Below are 16551 nucleotides of genomic sequence, written 5' to 3'. Positions count from 1 at the left end.
CTGTCTTGTGGTTTTGGATTATGTCGTTGCGTTTACTTGCTCGAGCCAGATTAGAGCCAAAGCCAACTGCAGTGTAAGAAGACTCGGCCCTAGGCGCCCACCTGAGTTTTTTGTGAATGATCGCCTAAAATAAAAATTTTAAAAAAGCCGTAGCGTACAGGTGTCGCTGCGAAAGAATACGCGGCCTTAACATCCGGGCCTAGTTATACCTGTTGAATCGGAGCTTGTCCAAATCATTCAGAAAAAAAAGTCAGCTCTGATTTTCCGTGGCCTCCGCATATGTACAGTGCCTTCAGCCTTGCACCTTTAGCTTCCGAAGCCCTCAAATGAGTTTCAGGGCAGCCGGGCGCAGAAGACGCGAACGCGAGCGATGGCAATGACATCATTGCTCGGCATTCGAACGAAAGCTCACGCGCACGCGTTTTGCTTTTGCGGACACGGAGAGAGAGAGAGCGAACGGCGACCGCACCTTCGATCGCTCGACGATGTGTTTCGAAATCATCGTGTGCCTATATGGCGCGGTCTAACTAACGGCTGAAAGTGTATAAACGAAAGAGAAAGAGAGAGAGAGGAAAAAGGACATTACCTCGCAACATGAGACGTGCCACACTCACAACCGAAAACGTTTATTCAACTCTTGCCGTCTCACAGTGCACACGCACAGCCGGCATGGGATTCGCAAATTGACGCTGCGCTGTACGCAGCGACCACATGTACGCAACGCGGAATTAAAAGTGACGGAAGAAATAAAAAAAGAGAGATAAAAAAAAGAAAGCTATGGGGGGGGGGGGGGCTGGCAGGACCCGTCAAGCCTCGACATCTGCGCCTGTGACGGAGTTGCCGCGTTCGCGCAGCCGCATTCGCAACCGAATCTCGGTGCTGTGCGTCGCAGGAAGGTCCCCCTGTGTGAAGGAAACGAGTAGCGTGCGTTTTAGTGCAAAAACATTACGTCGAAGACACGAAATGGATCCGCTAGACCAAAGCGCGTGTGCCAAGCGACGACTACGGAGTGGTTCAAAGAGCGTGACGCATTGCAGTGTCGACGAGGCTGACCGCGTCTGCCTGTGCACGTAGAGGAGGCACGGCAACGTCCCTCCCGAGCTTTCGTCGACGCAGAGGCTGCGACCGGAGAACGATGGACGTTCTGGGGAAAACTGTGAGTCGGCGGAATTTGACCACGTCATTTGTGCGGAGATAATGAAGGTGGCGGCCAGTTCTTTGGGAAATGAAATGTTGCCTCGCACGTGTTGATTGCGTGCCATTTCGACTGCCCCGAAAGCAGAAAACATGGCTCAACGCGAAAAGAAAGGGATCCTGTAATGAAATCTAGGAGTACTAGAGCGCCTATACTTGTAAAGCTCTAAAATTAAACATGAGCAGGTAGCTGCTGTATACGAGACGAATTTGGCAACTTGAAGCGTCAGCTTTGATATTACAAAGCCTCTTCGGGACACATTTTCTTTTCTTTCTTTGTAGTATTTTCCTGTAAGCAATAACATTCCTTAAACGTTAGTATCGCTTTTTTTTAGATATTACGTCCCTTGACGATTCTTTCGAAATTATGTAATCTATGTAAGCTTGTGGACAGCTGCAGCGACTTGGCGATCAATTTGGTCAGCATTTCATTTCTTAATTTTTTTCTGCTGGCGCTGCACCGTCCCTCAGGCCGTTACAATGCTACCGTGTGAATGTGATGACGTACAACAAGAAAAAAAAGTCTTCAAATCTATGCTTTAGCCTCAAGGACACCGACTATTTTCTCCTCAAATGTCACTTAAGCATGGACTTTCATGGTTAACGTAACAGGCCTCTCTGGACTTGACTAACTTTGTGATCTGGGCTCTGGTTCGTAAAAGTGCAATGATTTTAACGGGCAAGACATTTTAAGCACCTCGTATGCGTTGTTTGTGAATTATTATTATGTTTTTTGCTGTTTCTTCCGTGCTTAGTATGCATAGTTACTGTATTCATATAGCAGATTTTGTAGCCATGTTCAAATAAATTCACGGTTATTTACTTCATTGCCACAAATGTTTATAAATAAAGCTAACCTCTCTTCTCTGAGTAAAGTTCACCTCTTTCCCCTATTTTTTGCTTTATGCTTGTGTATTCTTGCACGTACAAGGCCACAAGAGCCTTTTTGCACTTGTTGAAGGCGACCGGACTGTTCGAACGATGGTGATCACAGCGTACATTCCTCTGCAAATGGGTTCACAATAACTGGCTCTTTATCATTTTTCTTCTCTTTCCTTAATATTTATTTCCCCCTTTCCCTCTCCCAAGTGTAGGGAAGCCTACCGGGCACGTCCCCGGTTAACCTCCCTCCCTCCCTCCCTCCCTCCCTCCCTCCCTCCCTCCCTCCCTCCCTCCCTCCCTCCCTCGCTACCACTCCAGCTGCTCGTAGCGCACTGCAAATATTGGACGCGCTGACTCCAGTACTTGAAAGCATCGCATAGCACCATGGCCCGCCCCTCGCTGCCCTTCCACAAGGAAGTCAAGAAAGCATCTTTACTGCAGTGGAATGCCCGTGGTCTCAAATCAAGAATTTCAGATTTTAGACATTTTGTCTTCGAAAACCGTTTTCCCATCCTCGTAATTTGCGAACCGAACGTGCAGAATGTTATACGTATTTCTGGCTATGAGGCATTCATGTCCTCTACCTGTGGTGATGTAAGCAAGGTAATTGTATATATTAGATGTTATCTGACTTACGTGTTGCACCCAGTTCCGCCTCACGACGACAACCACTACGTTTGTTTAATCGTGAAAACGAATAAGCTTACGTTCACACTTGTCGCTGTGTACATTGCTCCTTCAAGTGGCTTCGACTCTAAACGACTGCACGACGTGCTATCAGCGACACCCGGCCCTACGATTCTCACAGGAGATTTTAATGCTCACCATCCGCTTTGGGGGAGCGTGAAGATGGACTCCAGGGGAAGGCGAATAGCATCCTTTGCCACACAGCACGACCTTTACTGCCTCAACGATGGTAGTCCGACATATTTACGTGGGCCTACCTACAGCAGCTGCCTAGACTTGACTTTGGTTTCTCGGCTTCTTGAAAGAAACGTGCAATGGTTTACAGACATCGAAACACATGGAAGCGACCATATTCCGACGTACCTGAAGATCAAGGGACTATCGAAATGCTCCTCCATGACACTCCGGCGAATTGACTGGTCGGCGTTTCGGTCGCACATGGAGGGAGTATGTCAGCAAGGGAACCATTCAAGTCCGGAACACGAAATTCATAAAGCCATGCAAGAGGCTACGTGTAGTTTCCAGCCTTTCCCGAAATATGCAGAATTTGAAGCAGAACTGCAGCGACTACGAGCAATTCGCCGGCGGGCTGAAAGAAGATACAGGAGAACTAAATCCATCCATGATCTCCGAGAGGCAAGGCGGATGCAAAAGAAGATTCAACGTCGCATCGATGCACTACAATCTCAAAGATGGAAACGTTTCTGTGAGTCGTCGGATCCACGTCAGCGATTATCTCAGATATGGAGAACCGTGCGTGGTCTTCGCGTATCACCACAACAGCGTGTCCCTTTCAAAGCCCTAGCTTTGCACCAAGGTCGCAGCGAAATTGACATTGCTGAAGAATTTTGCTCAAGACTTTGCAGCTTGCAGTTCCAATGCGCAATTACACCATGTGCTACTTCTGTGCCACGGGATTCCCGCATGGATGTAATTTTTTCGCTGGAGGAGCTTGAAGCGGCACTGGCGACTTGCGGGCGCTCTTCGTTACCTGGCCCGGACGGGGTTACCTTTGCGGCGCTCGCCAATCTTGGGCAGAAAGCACGACTCATGCTACTAAACCATTACAACGAGTCTTCGCGCAACGGTTTGGTTCCACGTTACTGGAAATGCAGCCGCTTGGTTCCACTTCTCAAACCTGGTAAATCACCGTTAAACTTGTCATCGTACCGCCCCATCGCTCTGGCCAGCTGCATAGGGAAAATAATGGAACGAATGATTTTGACGCGCCTGGAATGGTACATGGAAAATTACAACGTGTACCCAGATGCTATCTCGGCTTCCGGCGAGGGCGCTCATCCATAGATAATGTAATCGATTTGGTTACGTTTGTTCAGCATCAAAAACGCCGGAAATGACTCACTGCTGCATTATTCCTAGACATAAAAGGCGCCTATGATAATATAGCACATTATGCCATTATAAATGCTCTTATTGAAGCCGGAATCGGTGGCTGCACTTTTCAGTGGCTGTGCAGTTATTTGACCGACAGGCATTTCTTCGTGATGACCGAGGATGGCGGCACGACTCAACACCAAACGTGCCGTGGAGTACCGCAAGGCGGAGTGTTGAGCCCGACGCTGTTCAACCTAGTGCTCGTTGGCCTAGTCCGATGCTTGCCCAACACAGTTAAGGTATCAATATATGCCGACGATATCTGCATTTGGGCGTCTGCCGTAACACGACTGCAGGTACGAGCACGGCTACAAAAGGCAGCTACGATAACATCTCTGTACTTGCGAAAACAGAACTTAGAGCTGTCTTCAGAGAAATGCTGCCTTGTTACATTCACTCGGAAGGAAATGCAGCGTTACAGTGTAAAGGTCAATGGGCAAGCAGTAGCAAATGCACGGAAACACCGCTTTTTAGGGGTAATTATTGACCGAGACCTATCATGGAGCCCGCATGCTTCATACCTGAAGAAGAGATTATTGACGATAATACATCTCCTCAAATTTCTCGGCGGAAAGTCATGGGGCACTTCGGTGCGGTCAATGCTGCAGCTGTATAACGCCTCGTTCCTCGGTTTTGCAAGATACAGCCTCCCTGTGATTGGGAACACCTGCAAAACAAACCTGTGTGTACTCCAGGGACTACAAGCTCAAGCCCTAAGGACGTGTCTCGGTCTTCCGAGGTGTGCGTCTACAACGGCAACGATTGTCATAGCTCGAGATCACCCAATATCAACGTACTTGGCAACCGACGCACTCAGGGCGCATATTCGGCACGTTGCCCGATTACCTTCTCACCATCTTGCCGCTCTACCCACAGAAAGGCCACACACAACTTTCAGTCGTTTAATTGATGCCAATCGTACCTCATTGCCATCGAACTACATGCCTGCAGCAAGACCATCCTTACCTTTATGGTGCCTGCACAGACCTGACATACGTCTCACCATCCCAGGAATCATGAAGAAAGCCAACATGCCATCGTTTGCCCTTAAGCAGGCCACGTTATAACTTTTACATGAGGTGCACAGTGGCCGCGTACACGTTTACATCGATGGTTCAGTCACATCTGCAAGCGCAGCTGCCGCTGTGGTGATACCAAGAAGATCCGTCAAGATACAGCCAAAGACGTCACATGTATCATCAACGACAGCTGCTGAACTGGTAGCCCTGCGTGCGGCTCTTCATTTTATTAAGGAGGAACCATCCCACGCATGGTCAATCTTCTGTGATTCCAAGGCAGCCCTACAGAGTGTACTCTAGGCACTGCGCCATGGATCACATGAGCAGCTCGCCGCAGAGATCAGAGAAGTCCACCATCGACTAGTTGCCGAAGGACACGATATAATATATCAGTGGTTGCCTAGTCACTGTGGCATACATGGCAATGATCGAGCAGACGCAGCTGCCCGATCTGCCCATATGACGGCGTCAACTGCGTTGCCATTCCTCTTTCGAGAGCCGACGCAGCGAAAAAACTTGCCGCACTTGCGCGTGACCTGACATTAGCCCAGTGGAATTCATCCGATTTCACAAGTGCACGCCTCCATACTGTGGACCCTAATTTACAGCTCCATATTCCGCCTGAGCTTCCACGACGTGACTGCACCCTTCTTATCCGTCTATGGCTTGGAGTAGCATATTCAAATGCCTACTCTTTCCTTATCGGAATGGCCAACAGCCCACTGTGTGGCTTCTGCGGGTGCAACGAAACGATTGAGCATCTTCTTTGTCAGTGCTCTCGCTTTAACCCACAAAGAACTGTCCTCTCAGACACCTTAGACAAACTGGACAAGCGCCCAATGGCAGAAAACAAGATCCTTGGAACCTGGCCTACGCGAACATCAGCGCGATCCGCTATGAAGGCGCTGCTGCGATACTTGAAAGACATGGGACTTCCTGGCAAATTGTGACAGTACACTGTGTGGCGCAGGACTGTACGGTGACACTGCGTAAGACTAGGAATGCCTTTGCGGATTGCGTGACAGTGCCCACAGAAATAGTTCGTGTGTACGTGCGTGTGTGTGCTTAGGTTTTTTCCCCTTTTTTTATCCTTCTTTCTTTCTCACCTATTGCATCCCCTTTCTCCTCCCCCAGTACAGGGTAACCAACCGGGATAATCTCTGGTTAACCTCCATCTCTTTCCTTTGCCTTTCTCTCTATCTCTCTCTCTTTCCCTTTTCGTTTCTCTCTATATACTTGTAATTTTGATGCTAAGATATTAAAGCGTCGGCTAGCTAGTGAAAGAAAGGGGTAGTTGGACGTCGCCGCGAAGAGACCCTAATCCTACGGAGAACATGGCTGGTTTAATGACGATTCTCACAAATTCCGAAGATTCCCGAGGGCAAAATTAGTTGAAAGCCTCCAACATGTACGAAAGGCAAACATGACATCTCGTTTTTTTTACGACGAAGCTCTATATGGCTAGGGTATTTCCGTCGTCTCCGAAGAATCCGCGAACTAGCTCGTTGGTGCCTCTTGGCGCAACCGCGCGAACGCGCTCTTGCCGCTCCTCACGCGTTCGTCGTCGTCGCCTCCTCCCACAGCCGGCTCGGCTGCCGCTCATTGCTTAAGGGGTTATGAGCCGTTCATTGGCAAGATGAAACTAAAGTCGTCGTCGTCGTCGTCGTCATCATTATCATCGTCATAATAACAACTATCATCATCAGCAACGGCTCATCAGCAACGGCTGGCTCCATTGCCGCTCATCATTCCAGCACAGAATTTCATCTCTCTTCTGTCGCCGCGATGGGTATGCCGCGTTAGGTGACGGACGCATTTAATGACAGGTTATGCGGGAATGTGGGCGCATACCTATCGTCACCCTGACCACCGATCAGGACAATAAATATGCTCGTACCTTTGTTCAAAATTCTGTCACCTCTGTGTCGTGTGCTAAACAGGCTTCGCTGGTCATCTACCTTCACAGAGTGAAATGGCTCATCCTTTATTTATTTTTTTTTACGTCTGGACATTTTGTGAAGCTGTCGCGTGTCCACCGACTAAACGGGAGTGAATGCACTTTTCGTGGCGCGCCTTTCCAATCATTTCGTAGTAAAAAAAAATAGCGGGTCGGAGGGCACGGGCACTGCTCGCGCGTGAGCAGGTTTATTTCCTCTACGTACGACGTCGCGCTACCAGCTGTCCCGGATTCGAATTTCGTTCAAAAGTCCCAAGTCTATCCGTACTCTACCTTGTCCGGATATCAATCATGATTCGTATCGATACGTTATGAGACTTTGAGCACACATTTTGCGACTTCGAGAGCCGCTCAGAAATGCACTTGGGGCTTACGTGGTATTGGTCACATGGGCTGCAACGTGCACTCGGACCTTACAGTAGAAATTTCGCTAGTGCTCCTAACACAACGAAGGTGCTCTGCTTAGAGCAAACAAACTGACCTTGTCCAGATGCTTTAGTTATGTACCATGACTGCCATGCTTTTTTATTGCGTTAACAATTAATTATGTGGGCACTCCGAGCGCATTTCTGCTATCGGTGTCGCGTCGACGTCCCCGTGAAGTGTCGTATAAAGTCCAAGGGCGGTAAAATCGTCGCCGCGCGCCGTATGCTGCATTCGCGAACGAAAGCGTGCAACGGCGAGCCAGCGATCGCGGTTCAATCTCGCGCACGAAAAGGAGGAAAGTGGGGGAGAAGCGCGCCATCTTCCGTCATGCGCAAAGCTCTGGGGGCGGTTAGAGGGAGGGGGGCGTTCTACTCCAGGTGGCCCGGGCGGCCGCATGCGCCCGCCCGGGCCGCTGTATCGTGAAAGCCCTCTGCGACGGGCACAGAGTCCGCCATGCGCTGCGGTTCTCGCGGCTTTGTTCGCGTTGATGCGAGAGGCAGCGCGACAGTCATTTCGCTCGCTGCTGCTGCCTGGCTTTCTCACTCCAGCGTTCTGACAGCGAGTTTCCGCGGCCATCGAGTGAGATGTGTTCGTGTTTGGTTGTGGGCGTGTGACGTGATGCTTGTTAATTTAGTTAGTACGCAAACTAGTATCCTTACTTCGTATAGCTATCCACTAATTTGCTATCGCAATCGATGTTTCGCCTTTCGGGGGACACTGCAGTGTTTTTTTGCTTCAGCATACGTCGCTGCAGCCGATGTTTCATCAGCGCAACAGCTGTTTTTCCAGGCAGCGTTTACTTAATTTGTTCTGCCCCTCTTCCAATAGAGGAGGTGAATAATAGGGCGCGTAGAGTATGTGTGACTGAAGCGAGAGTTATCAAAAACGGTAGCAGGGCGTGTTTAGCTCTCTGCTAAACGGGCACTCTGCCTTCTATCGTTCGTGCTTATGTGAGTGTGATGTACGTATGGATGTGTCGCTTATAATGCGTTCCTTATCATCTCGGGTACCATCGTGGGGATGTAGCCAGGCAAATGTTTGCAATATATTTTAAAAATGTGTCTGTCTCCAACATTGTCATAGCTGTTCGTTCATTCACAGGGAGGCAGGCGCACATCGAACGAAATGCTAAACATTCAAGCCTTTTCAAACTTCTCAAACAGCAGCCTAGCCTAAAAAGTGTCTGTTTTTGTGAGAAGTCTCTGGTCGAGCAGCGTATAGTTCTCTACAGTGATAAGCCTGCGGCGTTGCGACGTAATAGGGTGACCGAAGTCTACAGCAGTGTTAATATGAAAGTCATTGCCCGTATAAACTGAGGGTGCTCCTAGACTGACACATCAAAGAAGGATCCCATCTTCTAGGCATTAAGTAGCTGAAGTAACTGCTGCATTTGGAGTCCGCAGACACATATAGAAGAGACCAGGCACGTACCCAGGATTTTTTTCGGGGGGGGGGGGGGGGGAGGGGCCCACCACCTTCATCATCATCATCGTCGTCGTCGTCGTCGTCATCATCATCATCATCATCATCATCACCATCCTGTTTTAAGTCCACTGCAGAACGAAGGCCTCTCCCTGCGATCTCCAATTACCCCTGTCCTGCGCCAACCGATTCCAACTAGCGCCCGCGAATTTCCTAATTTCATCGCTCCACCTAGTCTTTTGTCATCCTCGATTGCGTTTTCCTTCTCTTGGTGCCCATTCCGCAACCCTAATGGTCCAACGGTTATCTAACCAGCGCATTACATGACCTGCCCAGCTCCATTTTTTCCTCTTGATGTCAATTAGAATATCGTCTATACCCGTTTGCTCTCTGATCCAAACAACTGTCTTTCTGTATCTTAAGGTTATGCCTAGCAATCTTCGTTCCATCGCTCTTTGCGTGGTCCTTGCTCTCAAACATCTTTGTCAGTCTCCGACTCTCTGCCCCATATGTCAGCATTGGCAAAATGCACTGATTGCACATCTTACTTTTCAATGATAATGGCAAGCTTCCAGTCAGGAGCTGGCAATGTCTGCCCTATGCGATCCAACCCATTTTTATTCTTCTGTGAATTTCCTTCTCATAATCAGGGTTCCCTGTGATTAATTGACCTAGGTAAGCGTGCTCCTTCACAGTCTCTAGAGGCCCACTGGTGATCCTGATCTCTTGTTCCTTTGCCCGGCTATTTATCATTATCTTTATCTTCTGCATATTATTATTCAACCCCACTCTTACACTCTCTCTGTTAAGGTCTCCAATGATTCGTTGTAACTCGTCTGCATTGTTGCTGAATAGAACATTGTCATCGGCAAACCGAAGGTTGCTGAGATATTCGCCGTCGATCTTTACTCCTAAGCCTTCCCAGCTTAATAGCTTGAATTCTTCTAAGCAAGCAGTGAATAGCTTTGGAGATTGTGTCTCCCTGTCTGACCCCTTTCTCTATAGGTATCTCCCTGCTTTTCTTGTGTAAAATTAAGGTAGCTGTAGAACCTCTGTAGATATTCTTACGCGAAAGACGAGTCAGTAAGACGAGAAACTATTTATAGGTTATATTTGCAACAACGCTTGCAGCGCTGACCGGTTAGATTCACAGCGCGAGCCCAGTTCGTTCTTCCTCCTCTTTTCTTGAGAGATGGCACCCACGCGCATCGTTCAAACAAATACCACACGCATGTAGCAATATTACTCCGCCAGTTAATCACAGAAGCAAACAAAATCATCGTCATGCGGCCTTATCAAAATGGCGTCGTGCTTGATAGCTCCGGATCGTCCGCTGTTCTTGAAGAGTTTTTCCATTGGCGGAACCAATGAGGTATGCAACAGACATGGACAAAGTGTACGGAGTCTGAGTATATTTCACTCTTCAAAAGTCTGCGGTACAGTTCTTTTCACTGCTGAGCCGGTTTACTCATGAAACTTCACTGCCAACTGAAGTGAAGCTTGACAATAAATAGTTGCAGCGAAGCAAGCATTTCAGTTCAATAAAGAATTAGGCTTTCGTCATTGCACTGTAATAGGCGAGGGAAAACGTGTAAAATTAAGCGCTAATAGTTTTACTTTTTTGTGGTTAACGCCTTATTCGGGTAACAGGAAAAGTTTGAAGTACGGATTATTTGCAGCCTCGTGGAGGAACAGTGGCTGGTTGTAATGAGGGCGTGGGCGAGGCTTCACTGTAGACTTAAGTTGTCTCCGACTATAGTAGCATTTTTTGTATTAGCTCTGGAAGAATTACAGCGAAATATATATTTGCGGAAGAATCGCAGTTCTTTTGGATTCCTCGTTTACTGTTCCAAGTGCGAAAACGACTCGTGTTGTTATTTGGGAAGTTGCGTACCGCTGTGTGGCCGCCAGTCCCATACAACCGCGTAGAGCGCAGGATACTGCGATTGTAGACGTACTGCGCCCACCGCGAAAGGTCAGAAAAACACCCACATAAGCACAATAGAGAAGTGGCTACGTAAAGCGGTTCGACCGATAACTGTAGAAGCGTCATTCAAAACACGTAATTGTTCTCCGCTTCCGACGGCGTTTTCTCTACTTCCTATTTAAATAAAAAGATGTTGATCCATAAATATTTTATGAAGCAACGGTTATATTTGTTAGATTTGTTGTTAAATTCGTTTTTCCTTGCAGTTTGGTTGTTGCCTTGGCTCTCTCCCTTAGTAGATCGCTTGATTTCTCAACCCCTTGCGATTTTTGTTTCCAGTTGCCAATTTTGCACAAAAAGTGCTATGCAATTTGGGAAAAACCAGACGAGGTAACGGGCGACAGTCATATTGATTATGGGTTTGAGGGTTATTGCAGGTTTTCGTCATGGACGCTGTTTCACATTATTTTATTTCCCACCTTATCTAACCCATATCACGCGTATATGATTCCGGGCATCTGCCAGCGTCGCGACGAGCTGTCATTCAAGGAAATAATGAAGCAAAATGAAAAGTTAAACGCAATTGGTGTTTTCTCCGCCCGCAACTCGTTCCACGAGAGTACAGACCCGCTGACTAACAGCCACATCCCTTCCCTGGTCCCAGGATGAGCCTAAACAAAGAAGGTTGAACTAACAAAAGCAACAGCTATGCGCGTGACAGTTGAATGGATGGTGACAAATGAACGCATCTCGAGTTAATCTCGCGGGCTCCGAATCTATGAGTAAACTGGCCTTCACATCCCAAGAGATGCTGATAACTACCGCCATCCAAAAGGAGTGAAAAAGGCAGCATAATGCTGACCGATGAATAGCTGCCAAGTCTCAGCACTGATCTGGCAGCGCTTTAGGTATGTGTGAGGAGTGGTGGCGTGGGTGGGAAGAGGGAGGTATGCCATCTGATTTCGGGGGGGGGGGGGGAGTGCCCGGGCCCCCCCGCCCCCCCCCCCCCCTGGGTACGTGCCTGGAAGAGACACCGCAAAGGAAAAAAAAAGTAACGTACCATGTTTACTCGCGTAGTTTTAGCCTTCTTTGAACAATTTCACCCTGTTCATCCACACACATACTTACTTGAATAAACATAGGCAGTGAAATTTGGGGAAAACCCCGCAGACGGCTAGTTGGTTAGACGTAATTAAAACGAAGGGATGGTAGTTAAGCGAGAAAACAAAGCACGACACATTGCGCTCAGGTGTCGTGTCTTGTTTTATCGCTTAATTCCCGTCCCTTCGCTGCTTTGCGCAACCGCTTTAACTAAAACATAGACAGCCTACTCTGCCAGCAGCAATATTTGTGCTTTTGATTTGCTTCGCTTCACAATCCCTGGCCTTTCTTTGTTGTCTCTCTCTCTAATGAAGCGTCCTTAAATAAGCGCTGAACCTTGATAGTGAAGTTTCGGCTCTTTTTTTTTCTTCTTTTTATAAAGGCAGCAGTGGACATTTTCTCGCTAATAGGGAAAAAAAGAGAGAAAAAAAAAGAAATGCTAAACTTTTATTCTAATTCATTTACTTTCTTTTTCTTTCGCAGGCACATTACAGCTCCCCGCGAGTGGTTATCTCCGTAGTGCTGAAATGGATTTCGTTGGCATCGCTCCTGCTTGGCTGGCCCGAGTTACGCCAGAGGACCCTGGCTTCTACCAGGATCAAGTGTTACACGCTGCTGGACATTGCGTACCTGGTAAAGCCGTCTTGCGACTGAGCTGAAAGCTAGTCAGGACGCATATCTTCTTTTTTTTTAGTTGCGAATGTTTATTTGTGAGAAACCCACGTAGATATTCTCTGCGTCTCCGTGTTGTTGTCGGACGTATGACAAATTTTCCCTTTTGTTAAACTTCCGCCATCTTGCGGATTGCCGTAAAGCTCATTTGCCACTAAGCTCAAACTGAGGTCGCATTGGATAAGGCTGCTTTGTTTGCTGTGTATACTGAGCTGCACACAACACGGGAACGTTGCGAGGAAGTTAAGGACTAGGCGGGAGCAGAGCGTAACATGATTGAAGTCAATCGAGTCGGTGCAACACGTGATCGTCACCTCAGACAGCGGGGAAGGTTTTAGTGTTCCCGCTCCGTCTGCCCTCTGCAGGCTCTTCAGATAGAGCACCGAGCAAGTGCACCTCGATTAAAAAATACCGTAAACTAAACGTTCTTGTACACTACGCTGATACCAATTCAGCTGTTGGGCCGACTTTTCGAGGAATAAAGCGAATGGCTTCGCTAGGAGCCCGCTTGCCAAGGCTAGCTGCGGGACGTGATGTTCCCTTACCAGTTTATTTCCTTACTCCGTGGCATGGGCCCAACGGTTTTGTGCCATCTTGCCAGAAGCCGCTTGGTCGAAGCTATAGTATTCTGGTTCTCTATAGTCGAAGCAAATTGCTTCCTCAGCGAACGCGTCCTACCGGCGAATCGCGCAGCCGTAGCACTCCCAACGTCAACTCTGCCGACAGACGCCAGCGCCACCCCTTTCCCTAGCGGAGAGCATCACCGTTTATCAGTTCGCCGGCGCCGCCAGGCGCTCGCGATGCTCGCTGTCTTAAGCAAGCGTCCTCCCTCTGGCATAGAGTTTCTTAAAGAATTACTAGAGGGAACTCTGGCGCTAGTGTCTACGGGAGCTACAATGCGAGCGGTTGTCGCAGCATGGGAATTATGGGAAGTACATGGATTTGCCTAAACTTCGTCCTTTCGGCTTCAAACGGCTTTGTGACATTGTAAACTCGTCATTTTCAACAGTATATTGCGCAATAAATAATTAAATAAACATCATTAAAATTGCCCGACGGCAGGATTCGAACACAGAGACTCTAGCACAGAAGCCTGATATTGAAACCATTAAGCCACGGACGCATGTATCGACAAGCGAATGAGACGCCCTTATGAATTTATCGCGGGCATGCCAGTACCTTGAGACGCTTGGCGCGTTTCAATTTGGCCACCTGGACAAGCTCAATCGTTGCAATTAATAGCAATTGCACGCGTTCCCGGCGTCTTCTGCACTTCGAAGAATATAGATTGCGCCGAAATGTACGACAATAAAATTTATATAGCGTAATATACAAAGCCACAAGAACGTCTGAATTCACAAGCACGAAGATCAGACAAATCCATGTACCTCCCATCATTCCCATGGTAGGACAACGATTGCAGCGCCAGAGTTCCCTCTAGTAATTTTTGTAGGAAACTCTATGCCCTCTGGCCGCTTTTTCGCGAATGCTCGACGGCCGGGTAGCCATTGTTACGCTTCGCGTCTGGCACCACGTACAGAAAGCAATTTCTCCCGACCTTCTCTCGCCTTGCCTCGTCGAAATGAGGCGTGACTGCTCCTGCTACGGTTGGCGTCCCGCACCACGTGCAGAAAGGGACTTCTCTCACCCGACCTTCACACACCTTGCCTCGCCGAAATGAAGCGTGACTTCCTAATTCGCCATGACCATTTCGAGTGTCAGCCGATCTGGCGGAAGCCCCGCAGTGTTTACAGGCCTTTTTTTGTGTGTGTGTGTGAATTTTGTGTTGCTTGCCTGACCGAGGCTGCGGCGCAGACAGTGGCCGAACTTAGGCGCGCTCGCCACGGATGCGCCGGGCCAGCTGGATGTCCTTCGGCATGATGGTAACGCGCTTGGCGTTGATGGCGCACAGGTTGGTGTCCTCGAAGAGACCGACCAGGTAGGCCTCGCTGGCCTCCTGAAGGGCCATCACAGCCGAACTCTGGAATCGGAGGTCGGTCTTGAAATCCTGAGCGATTTCCCTCACCAAGCGCTGGAACGGCAGCTTGCGGATGAGAAGTTCGGTTGACTTCTGGTAGCGGCGAATTTCACGAAGGGCCACGGTCGCAGGCCTGTAGCGATGCGGTTTCTTAACCCCCCTGTGGCAGGTGCACTCTTGCGAGTAGCCTTGGTCACAAGCTGCTTACGCGGAGCCTTCCCACCGGTGCTCTTACGGGCGGTTTGCTTGGTCCTGGCCATGGCGAACGGAGTGAGCGTCCGAAGTCGTCGACTGCCGGAGTGAAAATGACCCCTGCGCCGCACGCGTCGTGCTTCGCCGCACTACTCTTCTCCTCTCCAACTCACCCGCCGATTGGCCAGCGTGTGTGTGTGTGTGTGTGTGTGTGTGTGTGTGTGTGTGTGTGTGTGTGTGTGCGTGCGTGCGTGCGTGTGTGCGTGCGCGTGCGTGTGTGTGTGTGTGTGTGCGTGTGTGTGTGTGCGTGTGTGCGTGCGCGTGCGTGTGTGTGTGTGTGCGTGTGTGTGTGTGTGTGTGTGTGTGTGTGTGTGTGTGTGTGCGTGCGCGCGACTTTAGAGGGACCCTTCCTCGAACGGCCAAAGTCTACAGAACTTCCACGGACCAGCAACGCGCAAGGGAGACGGACAAGCGTCTACAATTCCAGGAGGTGGGACGGCCTCCTCCTTGCAGCAGGCTCGAGCGGTATAACCAGAGGAGGAGGGGCCCTCTTTCTGTGCCGGTCACGTGACGTCGACGGAAGCGAGATCCCTCCCGCGATTTTAGAGAGCCTATTTAAGAGGCTCAGAAACGTACTTTTGATCACTTCATGCTCTTCTCATTTTCTTTCATCTACCTTTGAATAAACCGTGCAAGTTTCGCACCAGAAATCGTCTCGCCCTTGCTTGGTCGCCATGGTCTACCGGATGCCTGCAGCCCGCCGACAACGCCACGCTACCCAATAGTAACGTCGTTCGAGCTTCGATAGGCAGGCGTCGCTACTACTCGGCAGCGGTACGATACGCTACCCTGGAGTACGCAACACCATGGAGCCCGGTACTGTTGCGGGGTGAACTGCCACAACAGTGACAAAGGCACCCGGGACCTGCAGCCGCATGTCAAGTTCTACAATTTCCCGGAGCAGGCATGGATAACCGCCATGCGCAGAATAAAGTAAATCGGAATGTCAACGTTTGCCGTTTTCATGAGTGCGGTAGCGTTGTCGTTTCGCCTTGTAGCTCAGTCAGGACAGTTTTGCTCGTGAAGACGAGAACATAGCCGCAGCTCAACTTCGACGTGCTTTGAGTGACGCATTGAGTGCCGGCCTGTTTACGCGTGTGACTTATGTACATTGCGCTTTCTCGTGTTTGTTTGGCAGCGCGCGCGCGGGCTGTCTCGGACAGGGCGTCCTGATCGGTGACAATTCTGTGGTATAGCATGTTGGGAAGTTGAGCGCTTTAGCACGGGCGTATGATTACGTAGCCGATTTGCCAAAACAATGCGAACTGTTTCGCCTCCGCGAGTTGTGTTCCGGGAGGAGGGCAGTGGCGGTTTGAATCACTTTGGTTTTCGGTTGTTGGTTAATAACGGCGCACGACACGTATTTAGCATGCGAAAGCGAACAATCGCGATCTGCTTGACTCCACTGCCGTGCACCACTGCCAAAACAGCAGTGGTGCACGAGCGGGTGCCCGCCTTTTGCGCTTTCCAGGTTGTTGCGGCACTGAACCTTGTGCGGGCAAATGTACGGGAGACACAATCTCGCAATCCGTATTGCCGTACACAACACGCATGATGCTGCTGCTGCTGCTGATGATGATGATGATGATGATGATTCTATGTCGTGGCTCGCACCCACTAAACCTGGGCGACCACGCTG

General features: G+C 49.4%; 1 protein-coding gene across 1 annotated transcript in view; it reads left to right on the top strand.

Annotated features, from left to right (window-relative positions):
• Window positions 1-891: 891 nt before the first annotated feature.
• LOC135897668 (ATP-binding cassette sub-family C member 3-like) overlaps window positions 892-16551 on the top strand; it is a 94339-nt gene continuing 78679 nt past the window's right edge. Inside the window, exons 1-2 of the mRNA XM_070541045.1 lie at window positions 892-1156; window positions 12494-12643. Coding sequence (XP_070397146.1) covers window positions 1136-1156; window positions 12494-12643 — 171 coding nt within the window. The 5' untranslated portion in view covers window positions 892-1135. The remainder of the gene's footprint in view (window positions 1157-12493; window positions 12644-16551) is intronic.

This window comes from Dermacentor albipictus, chromosome 6, assembly GCF_038994185.2.
Source record: "Dermacentor albipictus isolate Rhodes 1998 colony chromosome 6, USDA_Dalb.pri_finalv2, whole genome shotgun sequence".
Classification (NCBI taxonomy): Eukaryota; Metazoa; Arthropoda; class Arachnida; order Ixodida; family Ixodidae; genus Dermacentor; species Dermacentor albipictus.
This window is presented reverse-complemented; position numbering and strand designations above follow the sequence as displayed.